This window comes from Scomber japonicus, chromosome 20 (assembly GCF_027409825.1).
Source record: "Scomber japonicus isolate fScoJap1 chromosome 20, fScoJap1.pri, whole genome shotgun sequence".
Classification (NCBI taxonomy): Eukaryota; Metazoa; Chordata; class Actinopteri; order Scombriformes; family Scombridae; genus Scomber; species Scomber japonicus.
This window is the reverse complement of record NC_070597.1, coordinates 17,960,576-17,983,045: the sequence shown is the minus strand read 5'-3', so window position 1 is coordinate 17,983,045 and position 22,470 is coordinate 17,960,576. Positions and strand designations below refer to the sequence as shown.

The window sequence follows — 22,470 nt, the reverse complement described above, 5'->3', positions numbered from 1 at the left end:
TAATTTAAGTGTGCACATGTATGTCTGTCTTTTGAAGGTGAATGACACTGAAGGGGAATGTCACGGGCCTCACATATTCACAGCTGAAGCGGCACGTGAAAGCTGCCATCAGCATCCAGTGTGGATGCTATCAAAGTGAAGCTTGGTGATTAGGTGAAGGACAAGGGCATCCAGACAACACTGGATTGTTTCAGAGTTCTGGTAAGCCAGAAGTTCAGGGAAACAACCTAGACTCCGATACAGTAGGTGGAAGCATGTTATAATACTGCAGTAGTGCAAAAAAAAACCCCAAAAACAACAAAGTGTGCAAAACCCCAACAAGTCCAACTACAGCTTTCTGAGCCTGTTAAATTGCCTTTGTGCAGCAGCTCAACACGTGCAAAGCCATCAACCAAGGATGAAGACTTAACTGGTTAACTGTGGCACAGCTTACAAGCGAGCTAATCTGGTAGCCAACATTACGTCCAGTCAGTAGGTGAGGAAATATGTAATTGTTAGGCTGTAAATCAATAACGTTTTGTTCACGTCAAAGTACACAATGTGCTTTACATAAAATGACAATGTAATTCATTCATTCAGTTATTTATGTGTCACAAAGTACTTGGCAATTCAAATATTTACAGTGGAGCACTTTATACATGGCATTTCTTTCTTTCCCGGTAATGTTGGAAAGCCCTCTAGTGGACATAATATATAACTACCAAATGCTGATAGTGACATTGGCAATGTATAAGCTTGTGTATACAGTGTATAGGTACATAGTTAATATTAATAATAATAGACTAAATTAGGGACTTAAAAAAATGTAATGTTATTCAGCTATTCAAAATAATGAATGAAAGTTGAATTGGATCATAGAGGAAGATTGACAGCACTAGTGTGAAAGAGGCTTTTCTGTCCAAAACCACATCAAGAATTCAACAAGGAGCTGCCTTAGAGTGTCCATAACTGAAGACTTCATGCGGATCAGCTTGGAGGGGCCTTCAGTAGAGCAAGCTGATCCCAGTCCTGCTGCGGGCCGCTGGCAGAGCTTAAAGCAGGCCATTACACCTGTGTACAAATGCTGCTGGACCAATGACATCCTTTGTGTCTAAATGGACTGAGCAGGCCTTTTTGGCATTTAGAATGAAGAAGAATTACTTTATTATAAACATACTCATATCGTTCATACAGTTTAAAGTATAATTACATAATTATTAGAGATTGAAGAAGAACTCATTAAAAACCTAATGTGCTTTTTTGTATTCAAAAAAATTAAATCATTTTGCTTGTAAATGTCACCTTGTATCTCTTTATTATGGAAAAACTAATTTTTTGATAAATGTTCATTGCGTTTCTAAGGTTCTTAAAATGTTCAGCTTAGGAGTACATGTGCTCCTTGGGTAAAAAAGTAAGCATCAAGCTCTGTCCCTCCTGACACCATGAGGCTCAGGTGCCCCCTCACAGCACCTCCTGATTGGTTGTTGCTGCCGGCTCGTGGGCCAGTCGATTGTTCCTGCCCCACCCCCCCACCTCTTTCCTTCTTTTAAGAGTCATTGCTTCCTACGGCCCTTAAGCCTCTTTTTGTATCACTGCTTAATCCACCCGGCGACAAGAGCCCTCAGCAGGCCTGTCAGCCACCCTGCAGCGTTCAGAGGAGATGAGAGCCGCGAGAAGAGGGGAGAGGGAGGGAGGGATGTGAAAAGAGGAATGAACAGTAACAGCTCATACGTGATTGCATGTGTCATGTGCTCCTCAATTCACGACTCTCTACCTGGTGCGTGTTATAAGTCTCATGCGTTTATGAGTGTGTGAGTGCGTCCTACTTTGCATGTGTGTGAGGAAATGCTTTATTAAGAGAGAAGCAAGTAGGGGGAGGGTCTGGGGTTGGCGAGTTCACAGGGAAGCAAAGGAATCCTCTCTTACGTGACTTTCACACTGTGCCCAAATTAAGAGTGCGTTCCCAGCCACCTACTGTGCCCCAGCGTGTGCGTGTGTGTCTGTGTGTGTGTTTGACTGTGCCCTCGCCTCTATTACTTAGCAGCTATTGGTATAGCCTGCACATTAGTAAAGATGGATGCTTGGTAAGAGTGTCATCTGGAGACAAAACAAAACACTTCAAATAGGTGACATTCATGCAAGAAGTGCCGGTTGGGGATTTTTGGAAATATGGTATCTTCTCTTCTAATGCAGTGGATACCAGGAACAGAGATCGCCTGCTGCTCGCTGCCATGCCTTCAAGACAAAAACATAAATATGAGGGGGCGGGCATGCATATTTAATGCTTAAGTGTTAATATCTGGAGGGGAAAAGAAGTGCAATGCCGGTGAGTATGCTCAGGCGGTAGAACTTAAACAACAAACGAATGAGCTGTCTCCAAGTAACAGAGCTCAACATCCCCCTCCTGTTTCCTCTGTTCGCTGCAGCCCCCAGGAAACGCCTTTGTAGTTTGGCGTGCTGCAGCAAAGCCAACGCTGCTAACCCCCAGCTTACCCCAGTCTCAGATGAGACAACCATATACATTCACATGCCTGTAGTGTTGAATTATTGAGTATGCTTTGCCAAGTCATCTCTTCTGAAGTCAGAGATACGGAGAAGGCATCCTGAATTTTTCAAATTAGCACTGCGGCTGTTGAGTGGGCAGGCAGTCGGCTCGTGGACGGGCGACTAGCGGCAGTTAAGCTAGGGATATTTTTGTAGTTTTAACCAATGCTCCTAATGATTGTGATATTACTTTTCCAAACTAGCGGGATCGCTGTGATCTGGGAACACTGCGGCATCACTAGATGTGATCAGGCAATCATCTAACGACACATCTAATGATACATTTACCGTTGTGTCAGTGTATAGAACAAATCTAATCAATGATTCAAGTGTATTCTTTGTTTTAACACCCAAGTAGTTTGGTTTAGATACTTCGGGGTTAGTTTAAATCATATCACCGCTCATATTTGTGTCCTCGATTGTTTGATTCTAGCACAAATATCATATGTATTGTAGGTTTTGTTAAAAATGGAGCTGCTAAAAATTTTTTTTTTCTGCCTCTTATTCAATTGAAAGCTTTTTACTACCAGAGAGAATAATCATGTTCAGCCAAGAAAGTGGTTGATGGTTTTATGAAGAAACATTGGAACTTAATTCTGTCATATTTCAGTTGAAGGGGGCAGAGAGTGTCAACAGCTGATGGTGAAATATATTAAGAAACTGTTTGTCATTAAGTCAAAATAAGTTGTGCTAAACGATTCGACAATGTCTGTTGGCAGATAAATTAAAACATCAGCTACATCCCCAGTGTGCGAAAGCCTCAAAAAGCTAATTACGGTGTCAGTTCTGATGCTATTCCTGTGCTGTCAGAGAGAAAGCTGTGATCACTAAGGAGAAACAACTAATTACTGAAGTTTACAGCTCGTCTATTGTCTGCACTCCTATGTTTATCACACTGTTACAGGCTTTTCGGCTACCGTTAGCAAGCGTCAGGTTTTTGTATGTGTATGAAGTTCTATCAGCTGTTTGGTCGCCCCTATGAAACAGCTCAGGGGTCAGCTTTTATTTATGTATCCATTTGGGGATCAGGTGAAGATGGTTTGTGTTCGAGGGTTAGTACATTTGCACTGAAGTGTGTTTGTGCCAGAATCCTTGCTTCCCGGTGCTCTCCTCCCTTTGTGCATTCTTTACTCATTTTTCCCCTTCCCCCTTTTGTAATCTTGTGCACTGACCGTCTTTTTTTTTTTTTGGTGTCAATGAGTTCAGCTGTGGCCCCTGTACCCCGTCCACCTAATACGCTGCCTCTCCAACCATCCCTACCTCTCTCTCTCTCTGGCTGTTCATGCCTCCCAGAGCACACTCTCCTCTCTCACTCCCTGCAGTCTCTCTTATCTTTGTATAATTTTGTCTACATTTCTACTCTCCCCCTGGGTTCTTGCCCTTCTTTACAGTTTCATTTCATCTTTTTTTCTCTCTGCTCCTCTCCCTGCACATATGGCAACACACACACACATACGCACACACGCGCAATCACACACACACACACACACACACACACACACACACAGGTATTAGCTGCACAGTCATTAGGTCAGAGGGTATAACAGGAACCTGTCACTGTCACCAAGCTCCTGCCCATCTTAATCCAACTGCTTCCTACCTTCTGTCACTGTACACAGAGTTGTTGTCATGAGAAAACCTTTAAAACATCACAAACACATTTGCGTACTTCTGATTTAGTTGAGATTCAACTATTCTGGAAATCCTATTTAATAAATTCAAAAATGCATTATCTGCAAGAGAAAAAACCAGGAGCTTTCCAAAATGTTGACATTACTGCACCTGGCAGTAACATTAGATTCCACAGATCCCTCCTCCTCTTTTCTATCTGTTCCTGAGCTTATACAACTCTGGCTCCGTGCCTCGGGAGAAGTGAGATAAAGAGGTCTGTGTGCTCACACTAACACAGCAACATGTATGCACGCACATGGCAACTATGAACTGATAACAGAGCAGATGGGCGTTATGCGGCCTCTTCAGCACCTGCATAACAGGGCTGTATTGATAACAGACGGCAGATGTGGACACGTCAGCAAAGCTGATATGAGCAGCAGCAACACTGCATGGATGACAGAGTTTCACACATATTGTACATGATAAGCCTGTCATACACGTTATCTAATTTTGCAATGTCTACAGGTATAGGTTGCAGGTTTGAAGTGATTACAGAGGCCGTTATCCCAGTGCTTTACAAGAGCAGGTCATATTGAAGATTACGCAGCTCAATAAAGCAGCCGATAAACTCTGTGAATGATTCCCTGTGAGAAAATAGTCAATTTTTGACTCAGTTCCAACATTAAATTCCTGCATTAAACACTAAAAACCGCACCGGGATGCAAAATACTCAAAATGACATGCCTTATCATTTTCATCATCTGAGCACAAGCTGTGAAGACCTGTGTGTATTTTTTCTTCCTAGTGCAAATCACATGAAGGTTACAAGATTGCTGAACATCTTGCTTGCTCGGCAGATTAAGAGGAAGGCCGGGAGTCTCACCTTGCAGCCTTCACAGGCGCTGACACCATAGTGGTACCCTGAGGACTTGTCCTGGCACACAAAGCAGGGCTTGTAGACGCGGGGCGGCGGGGGAGGTGAGGGCGGGCTTGGCACTATCTCCTCTGAGCTGGTACTCTGGGTCTCTATCGCTGCGGAGAGGAAAACAGCAATAAGAGGGGTTAGTGAACACTATCAGATAGAGCACCGTCAGACATGCGAGGTTAATCAATATCAGCGGGATAAACACACAATCTCATGTACGCACAAACACAAACACACACACACACACACACACACACACACACACACACACACACACACACACACACACACACACAGTAAACAAACTAGTCCAGACTGATGTACTGCTGACAACATCCAATACAAATCACCAGAAGGGGAACTTGTTCACTTTCTAACAATGTGTTTGAGGAACATAAAAAAGGACAACTTCTCGATCAGGCATTTTCAGATCCGCCACAGGAAAGACTCAAATTCAAAGAACAAACACTCTCTAACACACGTGCATACACACACATACACAGATCATCAAGGCACCAGCGTCTGCAGAGTATTCCTATTTACAGCAGAGATTATGGCTTGTGTGTATGTGTGTGTGTGTGTGTGTGTGTGTGTTACAGCAAGGTGGTGCATTGTTAGCAGGGTTCAAAGACAGTTCTCTCCTCTGATACATGGCCACAAGTTGTGCTTTATGCATTTTTAAATGATGGAGGCTTTTTAAGTGTGAAGGTTTGAAAAAAAATAGACGAATAAAGAAAACACTGTGTAGATTGAAAGCAACACAACCTGCAGACACTTGACCGGGCAAGACAGATCATTCCAACTCGTTTACCTCTAGAGTGACCAGACCCAGAACCTGTCCTGCTTGTCCTATTAAGATAATAGTAATAGATTATATGAACAAGCTAAAAAAGGAGAGCTCAGTAAATTAGCAGTCTACATGAATTAGCAGCTCCACATTTTTTTCACTCTCTGAATCCATGAAAATATTCTGATCAAATCACTCATATAGGCTAATAACTGCTTTTAGTTATTAAGAAATATCCTGTCCATGTCTAACTTAACTGTCATTTGTGCTAAAAGGTTCATGTGTGATGTAAAACACAGCCAGGGCACTGAGCTTCATCTCATCCTCATAGTCAATCTCTCTCATCATCTTCATAATATTAGTAGCAAATGATCAGTGTTAAGGTCTGATGTTACTCTAAATGATTCTATACATCTTAATTCTGACATTTAAAATGAGGCCACCCATTTAGTCATTGTTTCATTAGTTACAACATGAAAATATGAGCTGACATGAAATTGAACTGAGCTCCATATAAACACTGTGAGTCTGCTGAAGTCAGGAATACTAGATTTGTTTCCATTGAGGTATTACCCAGCTCCTATACAGACTTCCTGAGGCAAACATTAAATCTATTGCTGCTTTAAAAAAAAGTATAGTGTACTTATTTTCCAAACCCCACCCCCATTCTCTTGTCCCGGATTTCACCCAGTCTCATCTAGGCCCCATAATTACCCCCCCGCCTACCAAACACACACACACACACACACATACACCCACACACACTTACCTCCCTCCCTCATGTACAATATTAGGACCAGCAAATAGAAAGAGGCTAAATTTAGACAAGCCAAACAACACATGAGCAGATTTTGTGAGCTTGCACGTGGTAAATAAAGTGTCCCGGGACTGTGGGGGAAGTAACCTGCTGTTGCATTCATGTATTATGTGTTGAACTTTGACCTTAATATCCTGTCTTTTGCACACAAAAAGATGGTAATTTAATCAAATATAAAAACACATTCACAACATAGACCTGCACCCTGTGGGCTAAATAACCCCAGTATAATCTCTTTTTATAAATGCTGCCATTTTTTGTTCAGATGCAAATGTGCCTCCAAATGCATCAGTGGTGGTGGTCTTTAAACAAGCAGCCATATAAGAACTTTGACTAGTTGCAGCACATAAAAATGACTGTGCTAACTTCCAGCACTCGACTTGATACCTTGGTGCATCGGACATGTTTCTGCTTCTGAGATCCAGCGTGCGGTTCATTCAATATTCAATATCCATTCAGGTATAATACATGCCTGTGTGCATCTTTGTAACCTGTTGCTCCGCCCAGCATCATCAGCTCAACAGAGAAGGGGATTTGGGACGTTTGACAAGCAGCCCAGAAGCTGCCTGCAGCTCGGTGCTTGTGTGTAAATAAGCCATTTATATTTAACAGAGTGGGCTGGTTCAGCAGGCCTGTAGTACAGCTGGGAACACGCTCCACGTGACGGCACCGCAGACCGACACTACGCTTGCGACTCTAATCATGCTGCATACTGGGCTATAAAAGCAAGGATGCAGGCTCTCTTTTTCTACACACACACGTACACACACACACACACACACACACATACACGCACACTTTCCTATCCTTTTATAGTGTCTGTGTGCTGGTTTCAGCTTGCCAATCTCCATGCATACACAGCAGATGGTGCAGGGGGAAAGATTACATTCAGAACAACCAAAATAAACCAACCTGATGCCCAGATATGTTCAAGGCTTCCTGGAAAAAAACATAACAGACACAAGTGCCATACACCAAAATCGAGCCTCCCCTAAGCCTGCCAGTTATCTCCGCCGACAGGGTAACATAGAGCACGTCCAGCACGGGGTTTCAGGTGACGGGACAGTTAAGCTAAACAGCACTAAAAGATCATATTGCAACGGTGACACCCAATCAGGCCGGAGTTATTAAGACATCTCATTTATGAGGCCTGAGATATCGTATGCCACTTTCACACCAGCAACAACATCTTGAGCTCTCGGTGTAAATGTGTCAGTATGGGTTAAAGGGAGCAGGATTGGTTTGAAATGTTTTGAAGGGAGGCATGAAAAAGTGACAGGCAACTTCTGACAATATGCATACCTGCCAGGAGTAAATACGCTCTTGTCATTTACTTCAGAAAGCTTTCTTGATTGATTTCTTTGGTAAAAAAAAAAAAAAAATGTTGGTAAGACATAGAGATGTATTTGCAGGGGACAACATAGGAATAAGTAGAAAGAGGCTCTTCAGGGGTGGAGATGAAGGGAAGAAAACAGGGAGGCAAAAGAAAAAAACAAGGCTATGACGCAATAAACAGCAATAAACAAAGTCAAAAACACAAAACAGATGAAGTAATAAAAACGGCACACGCACGGGGAGTGAAAGGGAGGTTACTTTACTTTGCGCGTGTTTCTTTCACACCTGTCAGGATTTTATTTAAACCCTCAAAAGAGCACAAATGGGAGTATTTAGAGGAATGCATAACTTACTTCTACAATAAACTACGAGGACAGAGGCGCATAATAGTGTGAAATCGGTAAAGCTATTAATTTCAGAGGACATGACAGGGGGGAGGGATAAAAGCTGAGCGGATGAGTGGACAGCATATGCTCATAAACAAGAATTATACCGTTTCCCATCAAGAAGAGTTATACAATGCAGTAAGGAGGCACACTTTAGTGTAACTGTTGTGGTGGAGGGGGGATGAAATAAGGAGGAGGGAGGTGATTTTGTGCAATGGAAGTGAGAGATTCAGTCACAACAGTCACTGAGCTGGGAGGGTGAGAAGCAGGGGAGAGAGAGAGTCTGTCCTTTGCCCCTTATTGCCGTTTTATTGGTGTTATTAAAGGCCAATCGCTGCTCATGCCACTGGGTCACACAGTCACCGCGCACATGTCAGACAAATTAAACTTAAATAGAGCAACCCTTACATAACATGGCATATTTTCTCATTAGCAAAAATCCATTCACAGTTTTCAGCGCTCCTCTGCCTCTCTTGATGTGGACTGATTACGGCCACGCATTATTAGTGCGACCACGAAGCCATTCATCCACGTTAAAGCCGCCTTCGTTAGAAACGCATAGATAAACACATGTGCCACCCACATGCAAAGTGCATCCATGTCTACATGTATGCAGGGGCTTTTCCTAAAGCCATTAAAAAAATTTAAAAAGCGGATACACGCACACATACACACACGCACACAGAATGTACAGTCTTAATGAGAGCACCCATGGAAATCTGGGACACAAGGACAAGAGTCTGTGAGGGGGCTGGCGACTGTAATTAAATACAATGGCTGGCTTCTGGAGCCTTGTCAAGCTGAGGCATGGAGCAAAACAATGGCGGGCCTGTGGACGGAGAGGCAGCGAGGCTCAGCAGAGAGGACGGAGCTACTTAGCCCTTCAGCAGTCCTCGCCGGGGCATTATTCAACACCAGTCTGCATCCAAGCTCTGATGAACACCAGCCATCGCACAAGCCTGCCTATTGTGTGATTTGCAGAAATCATACGCACAAACACTGGAAGAACTGACTCACACTAGCCTGGAGAGCTTCCCTCGGTATTCCTTGCAACATGTTAACACTGGGAATTTGTGCGTTTGGCGAGGTTTCCCCATCCAGAGCCTGCAAAGTCACCACAGCTACTAATACATGAGCTACAGCTTACAATATCATTTCTTTAGCCAAAGAGAGGCCAGGCACAAATAGACATTAATACCCCGCTTTGCTTGGATGATGCAGGCACAACCGTGAAACTCGGGTTTTTAATGAAAAACAGAAAAGGACTCACTGATAAGGAATCTATTGTGCTTCGGTGAGAGGGTGAAACACACACCACGCAAACAGTATGGCAGCCGCAAATGTTGTTAAACAGAAACAAGGCTGGATTCAAGTCTGCAGCCCGGCATGTTGTCAGACCAGTCCCAGAAGTAGGAATAAACAACACAGTCCCGTCAGGTGTAACCAACGAAAACAAAACCAGATGCTGCGCTACCCTGACACAGCAGAAGTCTTTTAAAAGGCCATTGTGTGTTTGTATGTGTGTATATGTGTGTGTGAGTGTAACATCAAACCACTGACTACAGCTGAAAACTAGCCTTTAAGTTAGTTAATACTAAAATAAACTGAATGTCATTAAAAAAAACTCAACTTGTTCATATTTTGTTGTTACAATATGCGCATTGGCCGTTTATTTTAAAATACTCATCTCATAAGACCAGTTCTAAATATGTCAAAGCCCCTCGATTTCATTGGGTTAGATCTCTACTTTGATATTCACATTCACAGACAAGTATTATAAAACACCGCCTCAGATATCTTAATAGCTTAATGTAGCGTGCTGTTCTCAAACTCTGAGCCAAAGCACCGGTGATTTAATTAAGTTCAAGTGTGAGTGGTTTGTAATGCCGTTCTTCAGATTCACTTTGCATACATCATGAGCCACAAGTGCACTTAGAGAGAGAAGCCGCTCCCCGCGCAGCCACATTCTCCATAGGCAATTACCGCATGACTAGACATAAATGGACAAATATGCACGAGACACAAATGAAACCCATTCTGATGATGAACTAGTTGGAGCTGTAACACTGACATTAGACAGCCTGGCTAACATCAGCACTTCAAAGGCATGGAGACCAAAAGACCACAGACTAACACACACACACACACACACACACACACACACAAACACACACAAGCCCACCGGCTATTATCAAGCCTCCAGACTTTGGGCTGTCTCGGCCCAGTGCTGCTGAGCAGTTCCTGAGGTTCAGTTCTAGGTTAGTCCTCCGAGATTTGATTACCTTCATCCCCACTGGTTACTGGGCCCAGCTGTGAAGCATATTAATGAGATTTCACCATCATTAGGGGGGAGCTAACTACATTAGCAGGCTGGCTGGTTGGCTGGCTGGCTGGACTGTGGTGAAGAGAATTGTAGAAAATGAAGGCAGAGGGGATGGAGGAGGAGGAGGAGAGAGAGGACTTTGACAGGGTCTTCCACTTTGTCGACTCCTACTCAATCACGGACCATTGTGTTTCTATTAGGTTATTTGGACACACACATGCACGCACACACACACGCACACACACACACGACTGCTCGCCATGTGTGAGATACATGGTAGAACATATAGAGATCCATTTGTCTTTCAATGCAGCGAGTGTGCATGAGAAGAGATGCAGACAGACCACCGGGCCACAGGCTGCTAAATTAAGGCTCGCTTTGAAGTCCGCTTAAAATAATGAAGTGGGATGGCCAATAGAACAGCCTCGGGGATGGAGACCATCTTGCAAAACCCTGGAAGTTGTAGGCCGATGTATCTTGGTAGTCCATAAAAATGACTGGCAGCAACTTAAGAGCTTTTATGTGCAGTGAAACAGACCAACAAGTGAGCAGAGAAGGGTATTAGTCATGCACAGTGCTGGGCTTTAAAAAAATAAATGTTCAGACTTTAATTCTGGTGTCCATGTCAGGAATGTGGGGAAGCAGCAGGGAAAACGATACACACACACACGGGAATGCTTTGTCAGCACTCTTCAATTACTGAAAGGGGAAATGGGACTATTTCCTTGCTTACAGGGAAATCCTGCCATTCTCTCTCAAAGCGTCATAACAGCTCTCCGCTGAAAATGAATGGGTTCTCCGTTCGCTGCCTTCGCACTGATTACCGACAGAAAAGCCATGAACGCCATCTGAATATGAGACGGGGGGGGGGGGGGGGGGGGGGGGGGGCGCACAGACTGACAGCTGTGAGGAGAGTGACAGTGGGGTGGTGTTTGTGTTCAAACACAGAGTGTGAACAGTTATTGGACGGGAGAGGGGGAGGAATCTGGCGGCAGCGCAGACAGGCATAAGTGAAAACACACACACACATGGAGGGGAAGGAGATCTAGTGGAGGTTAACATGGGGCAAGAGAGCAGACACCGAGCCTCCCGCCTACCACATTCACTGTAACTAAATCCAGCCTCTACACCTCCCGCCACTTTCACCTTCATCTTTCTCTTAATTCCTATACCTGTCCCACCCATCACTGAATTTGACATTCCACTCCTGCTGCTGCTCTCTACAACTTGTGCTGTGTCAGGCAGGAAGTAACAGGAAGTCCGCTTTCACTTCATGACTCCTTCAGTCCATCCTTGCATAAGATGATTCTTATCATTTTAAGTGGCTGTGGATTTTAGACTAAGCACACGACTGACTGCTGATTACTGCCAACTGCATCATGTCTACACACCTCAACTAAACAATTCAGACTCCCACATACGTCTCATGCAAAGTGTTAACAGTGTAAAGCTCTTGGTGAGTCATCAACAAGCTCAGATCAACTATTTTCTTGGTGGAAGGTCAGTAAGATTAATCGATTATACCTACAAACACATTGCTTATATGGGTTGTATGTAAAATCATCGAATATATTTTTTTTTATTATATGAGCCTCAGCAAGGAAAAACGGCCACTAAATTATACACTTAAATTATACCTAAACTGTTTGAGGCTGGCCATTTGTTATTGCTCTTATATCATGCATGTTATGATGGTATTGTGAAATGTCAGGAAGGTATGAAAAAATAAGATACCGCCCAAGCGTAGCGTACAAGTGTGTGTGTGTGTGTGTGTGTGTGTGTGTGTGGTTAAAGTGAGGGCGAGTAAGGAGGATTACTGAAGATCTCCTTGCTTGGTTGTGCTCCTAAGCTGCTGCATGTTTATCTTGCAGTCTACCTTCTCAGTGTAGGATGAGAGAGGGAGAGGGAGCAAGAGAGAGAGAGAGAGAGAGAGAGAGAGAAGGAGAGGGAGTGAGAGAGAGAGAGAGAGACTGCATAGAGACTGTGCTGTCACCTAGTCCTAAAGCTTTCCAATAATGCAAACATACGTACGTTTGCATGTTGCACAACAGCACCATTCTAGGAAAAAATGAGCTCTTGCCTGATAACGTTTCCAACAGAGTCATCATATATTTTTAATTCATACAACTGACACTGGGGTGGTTCTAGTTTGGGGTATGGATCAAGCTGAGAGCTTAATCTGATTCTAATATCATTTTCTGCAGGGTATGACACATCACTTCCACTTAAGGGAGTACGTTGTGGTCTGCATTTCAGAGAAATGACAGTCGGCTGTTTTGCAACCATTGCAGATATTCAAATTTTGCGGAGAGGGCAGAAATTGATGTGACAGCTTGGGTTCTTAAAGGTTTAAAGGCTAGACTGGCTCCGAGACCAAATTTTGATGGATAGCCCACCAAATAACTCCCTCCATCTAGAGTGTTACAGCAAGAAAAACACACACATACATGAGTGATAGATGAGGGTCCGAGCAGAGGCCGAAGGGCAAGGTGGTGCAGAGTAAGGAGTCTTTCTGGCCTGTTATGACGATCTCACCTCAACACCAGGAAATGGTGGTGTTTGTCTTGCGCCAAGGGTGAGGAAAACACCGGGCTGTGTTTAGCAGGGGTTAATTTATGGCATCTTTACATCTGGGTGAGATGGGATGTGGTGGTGTGTGAATATGTGACGCATTCTTTCTGTTTGATAAGGAGGAAGGAAGACAACCAACACAAAACGCACAAATGCAAATATGTGCATCTGCCCGTTTGCATTTTTCTATGCACGTCATGTATGTGTTGTATGTGTGTGCACGAAAGCTTGTGTGTGTGAACATTAGCATGTTCTTCTTTAGGACAGGCCTGGTTTTTATCAGCCCACCAGCCCCCACCATTTTCCAAAGCCCTCCTCCAGGGCCCCAAGATAACTTCCCTCTCCACGCTGCCAGGCCTCTGAAATAACAACACACCAGGTTTTCCTATCACTGCTGCTGCGGCAAATGGAGACGGAACTGAGAACATGTGTGGACAAACTAGTGTGCGCGGGGGAGGGGCGGCAAGAGATGGAGCAGATGGCAAAGGTGAGGTCTATGGGGGCCAGACTTAGAGCAGCGACTTCATGTTAACCATAGTAGCTCTTCTGTGCTGCTGCTGCTGAGCTGCTGCTGCTGCTGCTGCTGCTGCCACATGCTGGCTTTTGACTCAGTTACATATTATAGAACAGAACCCGCCTAACATCTACACCATAAATACAATTCATAAATCATATAATCACAGAGATGTTTGTGGATCCTCCTGTGTAAAAAGAAAAAAAGCATGCAAAGACAACCATTTTGCAGGAGTGTGACCACAAGTTCCCTGGCAACAACGCTCTCCTGCAACCCCGAGTAACACGGTGTAACTCTACCCAGCAGCTGTCCTGCCCTGCTGACTGACAGTGGGACTATGTGAGTTGGCACTTGCCCCGGGGTGACTGGAGATATTTGGCATGAGCTGATGGTGTGGGACATGGTGGTGGGCACAAGGGGGCAAAAGGCAGCCCTGTGTCGGCCAGTGGATGCCAGGATACGGACAGGCCCATCAGTGTGTTTCAGCCGCCTGCAACACATGTCACGCTAGGGTGTGGACTTAAACACCCCAGATCATCATATCCAATGTAAGAGTGTGTGTGTGTGTGTGTGTGTGTGTGTGTGTGTGTGTGTGTGTGTGCATTCTGAACATAGCTGCGACAACAGTTGCAACATGGCTGCTCTATTAGGATTGTTTGACACCCTATGTGTTTTTCCCCTGCATGTTTAAAATCACGGACAGCCTCAAAGCTTCATGGCAGCAAACAGCTTAAGATAGTAAGTTTAACTCAATGGGAAAAGCAGGCCTGTGATTAGCGAGCCTTTTCCCGTGGCTAATCCAACATGATGAATACGGGCAGTGTTTGCCCACATTGGCTCTGCGATTGAACATTGAATCTATGTTTGCGAGCCGATCACACGCATGTAGCAGCTGTATACTATCAGCTGAGCTACGCGGCTGACCCACATTGAGAGTACGAAGGGAGGGCTGGGAGCAGGAAGAGCCGGGCTTCATGAGAAACAGAGGTTGATAAAGATAGACGGGGGAGGAGAGAGCATCTGAGGAGAAACGGGAGCAAACATTTCATACGCAGGCCCTAAATAAAGCTGCGTGCCGGCGTGTTTGCTCGGAGGCGCAGCGTTGAGTGTGACAACGGGAGAGAAGGTGTAACCGTCGTCAGTGTAACCTCTCTTTGTCAACTCCTGAGAAAGTGAATTAACACGCCCTCCCGGTGTGACTTACAGCTGCCATACCTTGTGACACATAATTTAAACTCAAGGTCATCATTGAATCATAACGCGAACACACACACAGACACACACACACACACACACGGGTGCGACCGCAGTCTTTTTACAAACCGGTCTTTAATGTTACCGCTCTGACTGTGAGAATGGCTTCATGAAACATTAAGCCTCTCTTTTACAGAGTGCCTGCGCTGGTTAATTATAGAATTGTGCATGAGAGGATGCCAGTGTGTGTGTGTGTGTGTGTGTGTGTGTGTGTGTGTGTGTGTGTGTGTGTGTGTGTGTGTGTGTGTGTGTGTGTGTGTGTGTGTGTGTGTGTGTGTGCCCCCCCCCCCCCCACCCCTCCTGCGATAACAAACTGCACTCATGCATGCTAGGAGCCAGGAGGGTGCCAAAACAAGAGACGGGCCTACCCAATCGGCAACACTCGCTGTGTGGTCTGACAAACACAAAGTATGGATTACGTGGCTTTAAGGTTAACATATTAGTCATCTGGGCCGATGCTCTTTTCCAGAACCAATTAGAAGAAGTGCAGCGGCCAAGCGAGCTTCTATTCCCTCTATTCCTGTAAAAATCCAAGGTCACCGACATTACAAGCAACCAGTAATAAGGAGTGCAAAGGGTCCTGGGACCTTAAGGTAACCAAGAAAGAGAAGAGAAGAGCTGGGAAAGACATAAAATGGTTTAAGGAGAGCAGTTGTGAGCACAAAGTCTGTCTTTTAAGAACAATAATGAAGCATAGCTGAACAATCTGGGACATGTGATTTTAAATAATGAGATTTTTGAGAATTTTTTAGCATTTAAAAAAAACCAATCACAGGTAAAGAAACACTGGAAAATGCATTTTATACACAATTATTCTGTCCACCAGCGCTGAAATGACATCCTTATACATTAACCAGGCCCTATTCATCTTTATTGAGCAGAATGTCACACACAGTGCCTCTCTGTGTTTGAAGGCCAAAGGACCTTCATGAATGCTTATGCTCGAGTGTTTGCTCTTCACTCACTCTAACAGAGAGGTTATCTGCCTATTGATACTCGCTAATCCAATGTGACTGGCAGCATTCAAGGCCCTCCGTTCTTAAGCGCATATTCAGAGGAGGAAGCGGGTCATAAATATGGAGAGAGCAAAGGGCTATTTGCATTAGAGGGCTGAAGTGGACTTGGAGAGGCCGGGAGGGGATGGAGAGAAAATGGGGAGGGGGAGTGGGGGGGGGGGGGTTGGGAAACAAGGGATCAAGAGAGAATGAGGGGAGAAAGAGAAGAGGCTCATGAGGATCTGGGGAGGAGAAGAAGAGGATCACCAGGGACAGGCTTTGTCATGTTAAACTGCCTCTCCCGACCCATGTTCTCCCTTTCCCCTCCTCTCTGCCTCTCCCTCGCTCTGTGGATAACACAATAGTCAATCACAGGGGAATAGATTACGAGGGTTTGATCTTCTCGACTTCAGAGCGGGAGCATGACAGTGGAAGTGGGGGAGAGGTCGCGAGTGCAGCGTGTGTGCGTGACTCGGTTTGGGGCGAGAGCGTGTGTTCACCGATGCTAAATAATGTGCCTTCTCACCGGGCCCTTTTTCCTCTTAAAAAATCCCGAAAAAACCCCCATTTAGGTTTGTCACTTCGCGTACTCGTCAACATGAGTTAGAGCTAATAGTTAAACTCACTTGTAATTTACCTCCGCCTTCAAGCCCCAGCAGGCTATCGTGCATTCCTCTACTGTACATGAAACCCTCGCTGACAACAGTACCCTTCATAAATTAGCTCAAAGTACAAATGTCAGAGGTTTCGAGTTGAAAGCATATTATTGTGCATGTAAATGGAGGTATTTGCAAGGGTGTGGGGATGAGAAGACACAGCGAGCTTACCATTATCCTGTCACCGGTCTGTTAAAGAGCTCAATGATCCAGGAATCTGGCGGGGTTACTAGGTCAGCAGTGAGGTTAAAATGACCTAAAGACCCCAAGGAGACAGCTGACATGTTTAGAGCAGTCGGACGCAGAGGGAAAACAAGCTAGCTGGTAACCAAGAAACAAACAACACAAACGCTCAGACTATTTGTAGGCCACCGCTTGACACACATGCAGATCGTATTCTACGGATTTGAAATTGCGGCCCCTCCCACCCCACCCGCTCGCCAACACCTGACCAAAGACCAGAAGTAAACCGGTTATTAAAACAGTTCTTTGAGCCTCTACAGTGCACCGGCTCAGCCACTGCTCTCCTGCTCATGTCCCCCCCTCCTAATGATGACTGATGATGACACACATTTGATTCAGCTGTCTGACGTGTAGTGTCAGGGGGCTCCTTAGTGGAAGATTTGGGCAGAGCGAGGGGAGAACGGGTGGGCGGGTGAGAGGCAGACTCATTTGTCTTTAGTGTCTGCGCTAATGCAGAAAAAAATAAAAAATAAAAAGTGCTTGTCGATAGCACTGGGAGGTTCGGTTAGCTCTGTGCTCAGGAAAAAAAATTCTGATGAGAGCGGGCAGAGTCATCAAGGGAGCGCAGTGGGATGTTACTAGAATTTAATGAAGGACATGTTTAGCTTCCTCGGGTATGGGTTGTGTGCTTCTCCCTTCTATCTCTCTCTCTGTGTCTGTCTATGTGTGTGTGTGTGTGTGTGTGTGTGTTGTCTGTGCCTCTGCAGACACTAATTTCCTGCATGGATCCCTGACCTTTCAATGTAGCCTGGAGGGAGCCATTTGATCATGACACACACACACACACACACACACACACACACACACACACGCACACAAACACACACCATTTCCTGTGATATGGCTGGCCATCAGTCAGTGGACTGGTTTTAGTGAGGCAACTTTGATCTCTCTCTGTGGTCAGTCTTCATGAGAGGAGGTTTTTAACACAGAATATAGCACAAATACATTTTTTCATATCATGGTTGCCATTTATCACAACATATATATTACTTTGCCAATTCTGTCTTTTTTTCAATTGATGTGAAGTCAAGATTTACATTATATTTTCTGCATTTTCTTATGTGTAAAAGAGCAACATATCACTTCAGATATGCCCTTCATGTAAAGGTTAGCAGATGTGAACGTCAACAACTCTACAGCTGCCACAGATGATAATCATTATACGCATAAGAATGTCTTTACTTGCACGAGTCTCCACAAATGTGTCACAAATCCTGGTAAAAATAAAGCATATGTATGTTTGCACACATATTCAGGGCTACAGTGTGCAGCCTGTGCATGCGCTCAAAAGCCCGCCTGCCAAAAACAATGAGTGGAGGTAACCTGAGCCCGAGCCCTCAGGTGAGCCTGGTGTTAATGCTTCCACTTCTCCCCTCCTGTCCTCTTTCCCTCTGGGGTCCAGTTAACCTCGGCTGGCCTCTGTCGACTGCTCCGTCTCTCGGCCTTGTGACCCGGGCCTCATTATGACCCTGGGGGTGACTGCGTGCCGTTTATTGTGACCCAGTTCCACTACAAGTAGGAATGCACACCTCTTCCAGTTAACTCCGTCCATTAAGCTAAGTGGGGCCCATCAATTATTCAACAGATTCCGATGTATAATTCAAAGGATACGGTGGGGACTGTCATGAATAGCGACACACACAGGTGAGGACATAGCACGGTGCTTTCAATTCTCCATAGTCTTATTACATATCTGTAAGCCTACTTGTTTAGTGCTATGATAGGGAAGTTGTGATGGTGCAACAATGTTAACATCAATATGGTATGAATATATAGATGGCAGGGTGTAAGAAAGTGGATACAAGTGGAACAACAATATCTGATTAGATGACCAAGAGAATGAGAAGACGGAGCTACAGGAAGTGGGCTGCCACAGAAATGGTGAGAAAAACGAGGTGATATGCAGTAAGAGTCTGTCACATAAGACATGTCAAGAAAGCTGTGTCTGTGTGTGAAAGAAGTGTTAAGAGTGCAAATGGCAGTAGCATAGTGAGAAAATGAGATGTGTGAAAGGGGAACAGAAAAGGATATTGCATTTATTTTGTCTGCTCCAATATATTTTGATTCATAAATCGCACCGAATTGAAAAAAACTGTGGCGAGAGGAAGAGAGGAAAATTAGGTGAGAGAAGACAGCTTTACAGTGCTTTCCCCACCACCACCACCCCTCTCCCCACTGTGTAGGCGTGGGTCCTGGGGGAGCCACCGATGTTAATACAGTTATTAAGCCTCTCCACTGAAGCCTGCTCCACCTCCTCAACCCTCAGCATCAAGGAGCTCTCTGCCTGCCAGGCAGCGGGCAAGCTCGCTTGCTTCCACAATGAGATCAAACAGTCCCAAGTAGGCCAGCTCAGGGGGAGCCGGTGATGGAGCTACCCGCTGAGCAGTCAGGGCAGGTGGGGTTGGGTATGTCAAGCCCAAGGAGCATCCCAGCAGGCTTTAGAGGAGGAGGGGAGGGGGGGATACGCTTCAACCTTGCAGTTGCTCTTCCTTCCACCTTCCTCCTCCTTTTAAAGTCAGCTGACCAAGATTCCCATGCATCTCTTCCTGGTGTTGGGGATTACAACAATGAGAGGCTTTAGCATATGTGCAAGAGCGGATTTCTTTTCCTCCTAGGTTGAAGACGCATGTAGCTATGGGGGTTGATTAGAGGTGAGAAGTGTGGGGAAGATGGAGCTGGGTGGCTGGGTTAGCGAACTTTCATGTGCGCCGAGGGAAGTCCCTCTCTCAGGAACATGGTTGGTCACTGCGGCAGAGGGACATGTGTGTAGGTGCGTGTGTCTAATCGCTGCATTACATCCGATCCATAATTCATACCTGGGAGGGAAGATTAGGGTTGCCATTCTTGCAGGTAGCCAGAAGGAGCAAATTTGGGCAGCCATGCAGATTGCACGCGAGGTACTTGGGTTTAAAAAAAAAAACAAAAAGCACTGGTGGGCTTCATCATGTTAGCTGCCCATCCATCTGCCCTGCCCTGCAACCCCAAATGGGTTCACTTCCAGGAAGCTGCAAATGCAATGAGGCTGGACAGTAGAAATGGGTTTTTCCAAGACAGCCGGACCACACACACTTTAAAATAAAAAAAGAACAAAAACCAAATGCTGAATAAACTGAGAGCATATATGAAGCTTTTGTCTCATTATGATGCCCGATACAAATGAATAAAGAGATGGACAAGATAAAGACAAATGCTGTAATGTGCTAAATAGGACAGAGATATAGGTCATTCTGTACCAGACTTAATTTGCAAACACTGGCCTGTTGGCAGCCACTGGATGCAGGCCAAGTCTCCATCAGTCGCACTAGAAAACTAATAATATCAAATCACCCAGCCAAGTATCTCTCTCTCTCTCTTTCTGTCTGTCTGTTGTCTCCCTTCACTTATTTCCTTGTTCTCTTCCTTTTTGTTCAGAGGAGAAAAGGGCAAAAATCCAGAGGCCAAAAATGACATTAAACCCCCTGAAAGGCTCCACAGAGATTATTGTTTGAAAATGCCAGCTCTCCCGGAGCCCCCCTTCCTCTCCTGGTGCCTGAGATCTCTCTCTCTTTTCTCTCTCTCTCTCTACTCTCCCCTTCGCTCCCTCTCGTTTTCTTTCAGCCGAGAGGTGCTGACAGCCCAGACACAATAATCCAGCTCAATTGTGGAACCGCCACGGTGGCAGCGGTGCCGTGCAAAAGGTTTCCCACGTATGGCGTAAGGGCAAAGCAGGATGTCACGTCTTGGCTGTGGCACTGAGCGGCACTGGCCACAAGCATCGGGGCCGGTCACCAGTTACTATGGTGGAGGATTGGGGGCATGCTGTGCAGCTTGACAACTCTGGTTCAAGCTGTTGTCACCTTTTTACATTAGTCAGCTCTCTGGCTGGAGCTGAGATGGAGAGGAGGTGAAAGTCTGGGCTATCAAAAGGGATCCTCTCCTTTCCGATTTCACTTCCACAAAGCGCTGGCGGCTTCCTCTGTTGATCACGTTCCTCTAATTTAGAGCTCCCAAAACAAAAAAAAGGTGTGGGTGTGTGAGCGCAAACGTGAGTGGAACAGTCCAAAAGAGGATCTGTGATTTGTGAGCAAAAGGCAAAGCAAAAACAGAACAACCGTGAAAGAACAACCAAATAAATAATTTAGACTCCTGCATCATATCCATGAGCAGAATTTGTGAACAAATGCCCCTCTTCATCCCTCTCTTTCCTACCCTCACTTCGTTTTTTTAAGCGACTATAAAAAGCTTTCCTCAGGTTACTGTTAAAAATCCCGTGGAATAACAGAATGTACCCTCTCCGTTCTAAGTGCCGCATTGCTGCATATTTCCCCATCAGCCCACCCATTTTCCCCCCAATCTGCAGGAACATCCGGGCCGACAAATGCAGCTGAAAAGAAAAGAGACAAGGAATGAGCAATAGACAAAGACATTTATGTGTCTAGTTTCATCCAGAATGGAGGGCTCATGTCATCCTGAGGGCTTCTTCTCACCCCCACCCCCCCTCGCTGCATTGTCTCTCTGGGTATGAAATGTTCAGAAAAGAACACCAGCGGGCCTTCGACTTAACCCTACCAGCTCTCTTGGCAAATGAACTGGCAACAAAGAGAGTCGTGACATATTTATTTCTCACAGAACAATGATTGCTCCTCGGCATCTGACAAGACCACTTAATTATTGTGATATCTGCTAAGCAACTATCTGGCTCTCTCCACTGAGGTACTTCACTAACAATGGCCCAGATAAGACACTACAGGTCGCCCCCGAAGGTTAAACAATACGTCTCTATGAAATGAAGGGCCTGTTTGATATCCGAATACCTCCCTCTTAACACACAGTGGCTCTATTCATAAAGATGATCCAGTTGTTTCTCTTTCACCTCTCTTAACCTACACGTGTTCAGAGCTGCTCAGCTACAGGGCATCTCTCAGCTCGCACAACGCTAATATCACAAACAGGGTTACCGAGAACAAGCGGCCTGTAACCTGAGCGTGCCTGCCTCCTTCGGTTGTACATGCTGTCCTATCCATCACCATCCAACACTACACTCTTCCTTCCCACCTCCGCCGCACTGTTGGCAGTCTATTTCATCCCGGTCCCAGGTGGGCCTTTAAGAGTCAAATGTCAGAGGCCGGGCTCCAACCAGACACGTAATGAATATGAAATGATTCAGAGAGGGGCTGTGGGAAAGGGAGGAGAGTGGCGTCCAGACAGACCGAGCTCCTCTGTCACCAAATGGAGCCAGGCTGAGCCGGGCTGGGCTGGGGGATGACATGAGAGTGGGAGCGAAGAGAAGATACACAATATGGATATCTAAAGTTACTTAAGAAAGAAGCCTCCATAAATCAGGACGTACGGAAAGGGTTCGTCTTCCTCCCAAGTCGTCCTGTACGAGTCCTGCGGGCCTGTGAAAGACACCAACACCGGCAAACAAAGCAAGGCAAATAAGGACTCCAGTTATTTACCGCAATGAGATCATCTGAAACACTGAGGCATCTCTTCTATCTTAGGCGCGGGGCTGCTAGCTTATTAAAAGCACAGCTGTAGCCGA

General features: G+C 45.3%; 1 protein-coding gene across 2 annotated transcripts in view; it reads right to left on the bottom strand.

Annotated features, from left to right (window-relative positions):
- raraa (retinoic acid receptor, alpha a) overlaps positions 1-22,470 on the bottom strand; it is a 79,720-nt gene that overhangs the window by 11,690 nt on the left and 45,560 nt on the right. For both annotated transcript variants that reach the window (XM_053341008.1, XM_053341007.1), the window contains exon 2: positions 5,021-5,169. In XM_053341008.1, the coding sequence (XP_053196983.1) occupies positions 5,021-5,169 (149 nt within the window). The remainder of the gene's footprint in view (positions 1-5,020; positions 5,170-22,470) is intronic.